The sequence below is a fragment of the Lepidochelys olivacea genome (assembly GCF_965140295.1).
Source record: "Lepidochelys olivacea isolate rLepOli2 genome assembly, chromosome: 13".
NCBI classification, from domain to species: domain Eukaryota; kingdom Metazoa; phylum Chordata; order Testudines; family Cheloniidae; genus Lepidochelys; species Lepidochelys olivacea.
Genome location: NC_140423.1, coordinates 32527427 through 32533426, shown reverse-complemented (window position 1 = coordinate 32533426; position 6000 = coordinate 32527427). Strand labels below are relative to the sequence as shown.

The 6000-nt window shown below is 66.2% G+C and overlaps 1 protein-coding gene across 3 annotated transcripts; it reads right to left on the bottom strand.

Moving 5' to 3' along the window:
• Positions 1-556: 556 nt before the first annotated feature.
• Positions 557-5213, bottom strand: LOC311529591 (uncharacterized protein). 3 transcript variants are annotated; one of them, XM_084645644.1, is made up of 3 exons: positions 5112-5213; positions 3715-4445; positions 557-2962 (listed from the first exon to the last, which is right to left on the bottom strand). In XM_084645644.1, the coding sequence occupies exon 3, from the start codon at positions 2946-2948 to the stop codon at positions 774-776; it is 2175 nt and encodes a 724-aa protein (XP_084501770.1). In that variant the 5' UTR covers positions 2949-2962; positions 3715-4445; positions 5112-5213; the 3' UTR covers positions 557-773. The 3 variants fall into 3 exon arrangements, with proteins under 3 accessions (XP_084501770.1, XP_084501771.1, XP_084501772.1); XM_084645645.1 differs by having other exon boundaries at positions 557-2959; XM_084645646.1 differs by lacking the exon at positions 5112-5213 and adding an exon at positions 4651-4747.
• Between the last annotated feature and the right edge of the window lie 787 nt (positions 5214-6000).

The following is a 6000-nucleotide window of genomic DNA, read 5'->3' as shown; positions in this document are numbered from 1 at the left end:
GTTTGCCCACCCATGGCTTAGTGCAGAGGTGGGCAAACTACGGCCAACATGACCCTCCTGCCCGGCCCCTGAGCTCCTTGCCCAGGAAGCTAGACCCCGGCCCCTCCCCTCCTGTTCCCCCCACCCCCACCCCCCACAGCCTTGGCGCGCCATGCTGCCGGCGTAGTGTATTAAACTGTTCCGCGTAGGAATGAGCTACTGGTAGCAGTTACAGGGAGCAATTTACTACGCTACACCGGTGCGATGCTCTAGGCGGTAAGGGGGCAGGGAGCAGCGGGGGTTGGATAGAGGACAGGGGAGTTCGGAGTGGTGGTCGGGGGGGGCGGGCCTGTGGATGGGATTGGGGCGGTCAGAGGGTGGGGAATGGGGGGAGGGGGGTTTGAATGGGGGCAGGGGTCCAGGGGCAGCAGTCAGGAAGGAGGGGGGATTGGATGGGGCAGTGGGGGGCGGTCAGGGGACAGGGAGTGGATGGGGCAGGGGTCCTGGGGGGGCCATCAGGGAACAGGGAGGGTTGGATGGGGCAGGAGTCCTGGGGGAGGGGCCCATCGGGGGGGGGGCGAATAGGGGGCGGGGTCACAGCCTCCCATAACCGGCCCTTCATACAATTTCCAAAACCCAAGGTGGCCCTAAGACCAAAAAGTTTGCCCGCCCCTGGTCTAGTGGGTCAGAGCAGAGCTCCTGGGTTCTATCCCTGGCTCTAGGAGGGGCATGGGGTCTAATGGGTTGCTGGGGGGGGTGCTGGGAGTCAGGACTCCAGGGCTCTGTCCTGGCTCCTATCCGGTGTGGAGTCTCTGGTGGGACACAGCTGGGGACTTGGGCAGGACGCTGTCCCCATGCTTGGCAAGGGGGGACCGGCGGGCATGGGCAGTGTGGCTCTGGCCGTGGCTGGGCTCGGCGTGGATGGCCTGGTGTGAGATCAGCGTGTGGCTCTGGGCAAAGCGCTCCCCGCATCGGGCACACTCGTAGGGGGTCTCGCTGTGCACCCGCAGGTGCTGCACCAGCTCGGCGCTCTCCCCAAATCTGTGGCCGCAGCGGGCACATTCATGGGGCCTTTCAGCATGGATGCGCCGGTGCCGAGCCAGCGTGGAGCTGCGGCCAAAGCGCTTGCCGCAGCCGGTGCAGGTGAAGGGCTTGCCGGCCCCGTGCCGGGTGCCGCGGTGGGCGGCCAGGGCTGCGGCCTCACTGAAGGCCTTGCCGCAGTCAGTGCAGACGTGGGGGCGCCGGGCGTGGAGCCGCCGGTGCTGGAGGAGGTTGGCGCGGAGGCTGAAGCCACGGCCACAGTCCATGCAGCAGTAGGGGCGCTCGCTGGAGTGCACAGCCCGGTGCCGGAGCAGCACCGCGCTCTCCGCAAAGCACCGGCCACAGTCCCCGCAGGTGAAGGGGCGCTCGCCCGTGTGGGTGCGCCGGTGCCGGGCCAGCACCGAGCTCTGCCTGAAGCGCTTGCCGCACTCCAGGCAGGGGAAGGGGCGCTCCCCGGTGTGCACCCGCTGGTGAACCAGCAGATGGGAGCGCTGGGCAAAGCCCTTCCCACAGTCCGGGCAGCCATGGGGCTTCTCCGGGGGAGCCCCCAGGGAGCCTGGGCTCCACCCCTTCAGCCCTTGGGACTCCGCCCCCTCTGCAGGGATCACAGCCCCCGAGCTCCGCCCCTTCAACCCTCGGGACTCCTCCCGCTCCGCAGGGATTCCCTGCTGAGTCACAGGCTCCGAGCTCCGCCCCTTCAGCCCTCGGGACTCCTCCCCCTCCGCAGGGATACCCTGCTGAGTCACAGGCTCCGAGCTCCGCCCCTTCAGCCCTCGGGACTCCTCCCCCTCTGCAGGGATTCCCTGCTGAGTCACAGGCTCCGAGCTCCGCCCCTTCAGCCCTCGGGACTCCTCCCCCTCCGCAGGGATTCCCTGCTGAGTCACAGGCTCCGAGCTCCGCCCCTTCAGCCCTCGGGACTCCTCCCCCTCCGCAGGGATTCCCTGCTGCATGAGGGTCTGGGCACTGGGCTCTCCCCCTGGGGTGCTGTGGGTGGCCAGGTGGCGGCCCAGGTTGGACCTGCGGTTAAAGCGGCGGTCGCACTGTCCGCACTGGTAGGGGCGCTCCCCGGTGTGGGTGCGCAGGTGGAGCAAGAGGCCGGGCCCGCGGCTGAACCGGCGGCCGCACTGGCCGCACTGGTAGGGGCGCTCCCCGGTGTGGGTGCGCCGATGCAGCGCCAGGTCGGGGCCACGGAGGAAGCGCCGGCCGCAGTCGGGGCAGGGGAAGGGGCGCTCGCCCGTGTGGATGCGCCGATGCAGGCTCAGGTCCGGGGCCCGCAGGAAGCGCTTGCCGCAGTCGGGGCAGGGGAAGGGGCGCTCGCCCGTGTGGATGCGCTGGTGCTGCACCAGGGAGGAGCCCGCGCCAAAGCGCTTGCCGCAGTCGGGGCAGGCGAAGGGGCGCTGCCCGGCGTGGGCCCGCTGGAACCGCAGGAACTCGGGGCTGCGGCTGTAGCTGCGTTCCACCGGCGGGGAGGGGAGCCCCGCGGCGCCATGGAGGCGCTGGTGCTTGGCCAGGTGGGCGCTCTGGCTGAAGCACCGGCCGCAGTCCTGGCAGGCGAAGGGGCGCTCACCCGTGTGCACCCGCTGGTGGCGCAGCAGGTTGGAGCTGCGGCTGAACCGCCGCCCACAACCGGAGCAGCCAAACGGCTTCGCCGCCGCGCCCCTGCAGGGCGTCCCCCGGTGGGCCAGCAGGGCCACGTCGTCCCCAAAGCTCTCCCCGCACTCGGCACAGATCGTCGGCCCCACCTCGAAGCGGCCGGTACCCCGCTGCCCCTCCGTCTGCTGCTGGCTCCACCAAGTGTCCCCCTGCAGCTCCTCTGTCCCAGCCCCCTCCGCGCTCTCCGGCTCGATCCTGTCCAGGCGGGGAGCCCCCTCCGCGCTCTCACTCATGGCTCCATCTGTCTGGGGAGCCCCCTCCACACTCTCACTCATGGCTCTGTTGCCTGCTGGGACACAGAGTAAATCCAGAGATTAATCTGTCCCTGTGCCAGGGAGAACGGGAACCTCAGGGGGTGGAAAAGGGCAGCGTCAGAGCAGCCTAAGGGATTGGGACGCTCGCCCTGGGAGTCGCAGCCACCAGTCACTCTCAGAATGCCGGCACGGTGACATTTGCAAAGGGCTGCAAGTTCCGATTCACTGTGGCTCACGGGATTTAGACACCCGGGTCCAGACTGACAGCTGTTTGGACACCTAAAAAGCTAATAGGGGACTAGTGGGTGCTTTTATCCGCTTCTCAGGTGCCCAGATCTCTTTAGAATCCGGCCCTCAGTTCTCACTATTATATCAACTGGGAGGCGGGCACATCCCAGCCCCTTCGGAAGCTCTGCGATTCCTCCTCATGTCTGCAATGCCAGCACCAAGGACCCAGCCGAGCAGATCTCAGAGAACAGCAGCCAATGGAGAAACCCTCATGCAAGGAGGGATGGTTCCAGTAGGGGCCTGCGGGGATCTGTTCCTGGCACAATGCCGCTCAGGACCTTTACCAAGGGTCTGGAAGGAAATCTCAACTCCCAGCTGGTAAAGCGAGCGGCTGGCACCCAAACCACTAGGGAGGAAGAAGAGCTCCTGATGCTAAAGGACAGCGTTGGCACAGAAACGAATGGGGATAAACGGGCAGGAGTAAATGCAGGCTGGAAGGAGAAGGTGGTTTCTAACCACCAGGGGGTGGGAGGCTGGAGCAGCAGGGCAAACATCTTACCTAGTTTCCCGATGCAGCTTGAGAAGTGTCTGACCAGGACGGTTCGCTGGGGCTACAGAGCACTGAGCTGGGCAGCCGAGCACGGCCACGGGGAGGTTTCTGGCAGCTCTTTGCTCTAGCAGGAAAGGGCGGAAGGAGGTGCAAAGGCTGGCAGGCGGAGAGACGAATTCAGGGTGGGAACAAGGACAGCCACCCCACAAAGCCGGCTGGCGGGCTTAGAGTTTTACACCGCGGCCCAGCACCACAGCAGCTGAGTATCTGCCGTACACCCGAACGGCTCCCCCACGAGCCCGTCACGTCCCTCTCTGGAGGAGACAGAAAGCTCTGCAAGGGTGATCCAGCCAGAACTGCGCATACAGCGGTGCCAGGGCTGGTGCATTCGGAAGGAGGCGCAGCTCTGCTCCAGCCCAGCTCCAGGTGGGCACAAGCCCTAGGTGCGTGCTTTGACCATGTCACTGTCTCAGAATCTCCTTCCACCGGGAACGAGGGGCAATGGGACAGTCTCTCTCGAGCATTCAGGGGCCCAGCGGGGCCGGTCTCCAGCCGCCTCTGGCTCTGACACCGCCCCCTGCCCTCCAGAACCAGCAAAGCTCCTGCTAATGGAGAGGAATGGGCTTCTCACTCACAGCAGCTGTGAACCTGGGCTCCTGCATGTCTTCCTGCATTGGGTCGCTGTACAGGGCTGCTCTGCCTGGCAGATGCCCCTGGCCACCTCCCTGCGCGCTCAGGCTCTGAAACAAGAAGATTCCCACGCTCAGTCCTGGCTGCTCTCCCCCTGTCTGCTCCCCACTCCCTCCAGCCCCCCACATCTCCTCCACTTCTGCTCCCCCACGGAGAGATGGGCACTTCTGCATATTCACTGCCCCCGCCCATGGGGACAGATCCCCACAACCATGAAAAGCGCCCCGCCCCAGCCAGGTACACACATGGGTTCACCTGGGGGATGCACAAGCTGCTGCTCAGGACCTGCCAGGCCCAGTAAGAGCAGGGGCCCATCTAGCCTGGTATCGGGGCTGCAACGCTGGACAGCGCCTGCTGCTTCAAAGGAAAGAACAAGAGCAGAGGCCAGTGAAGGAGGGTAAAACAGGACCCAGCCCGGGCCACCACTCCCCGCAGCAACCCCCACCCCACAACTGTGCAGGGGAGACCCCCCCCACACACCCCACTTGGGGACATCAACACATCATTGCACCGGCGGGCACATACACGTCCTCTCTGGCTGGGCCGGGATTTCTCACACCCACACCCCGCACCCCATGCACCATCGCTCCCAAGGCAGCCCCGAGCCCCGGCCGCCCCGCGGGCAGATGGGCCCGCACGACTCCCCGCGCACAGGGGCCCCGGCCCCGATCCCCTGCTCGATCCCGGGCGCCGCCCCCCGCGGCTCCCCCAGTTACCGGGGCCCCCGGGCTGGCGCCGCGTCCCCTGCGCTCGCCCCACGGGGCCCCCGGGCGCAGCCGGCTCGGTGCGCGCTGGGCGGAGCGGGACGTGGGGCAGCGAGCGCCGCCGCCTGCGCTCCGGAGCCAGCCCCCTCTGGCGGCGCCTGCTCCCGGCCGGGCTGCGAGCTCAGCCAGCGCCTGGCGCCGGGCTCCTGGAGCCGAGCAGCGGTGCGGGCGGCGGCGGATCCGTCCCACCCGCCCTGCCTTTGGGGGCTCCTCACCGGCACTGGGGGACCCGGTGCCTTATTTCTGCTTTGGCTCGGTCTGGCTTCCGCTGCCAGCCACCGCCTCTTCTGCCCTTCTCCGGCCTGGGGGATTCTGCCCTGGGCTGGGCCTTGGACACTGTGATCAAGTCTCCGCTCTGTCTGCTTTGGGATGGGCCTCTCCCTGGCAGGCCTGTCTCCAGGCCCCTCCAGTTATTGTGTGGCTCTGCTCTGCACCTTCCACATCCCTGTACAATGTGGCCACCAGAGCAGGGCTGGAGGCCCGGTGCTCCCGTATCCATCTCAACCCAGTGACCTACACAGAGGTACCCTCACCACCCTCTTCCCGCTCACCACCCTGTTTATACATTTGCACCTCCCCTTAGCTCTTGTGCCACAGCATCGCTCTGGGAGCTCGTGGCGAGTGTCTTGCTTTTTGTGCCCCCTCAGTCCTTTCCAGGGCGGCTGCTGTCCAGGACTCATCTCCCAGTTGGTAGGGCTGGCCTGGTTTCCTTTGGCCTTGATGTGTCACTTTGCACTGGGCTGGATTAAAATGCATTTTGTTTGAATTAGGCCATTTTCCCGAGCAGTCCAGATGGCTCTGTATACCCTGTCCTCCACCCTGCCGATATTTGGGATTTTCT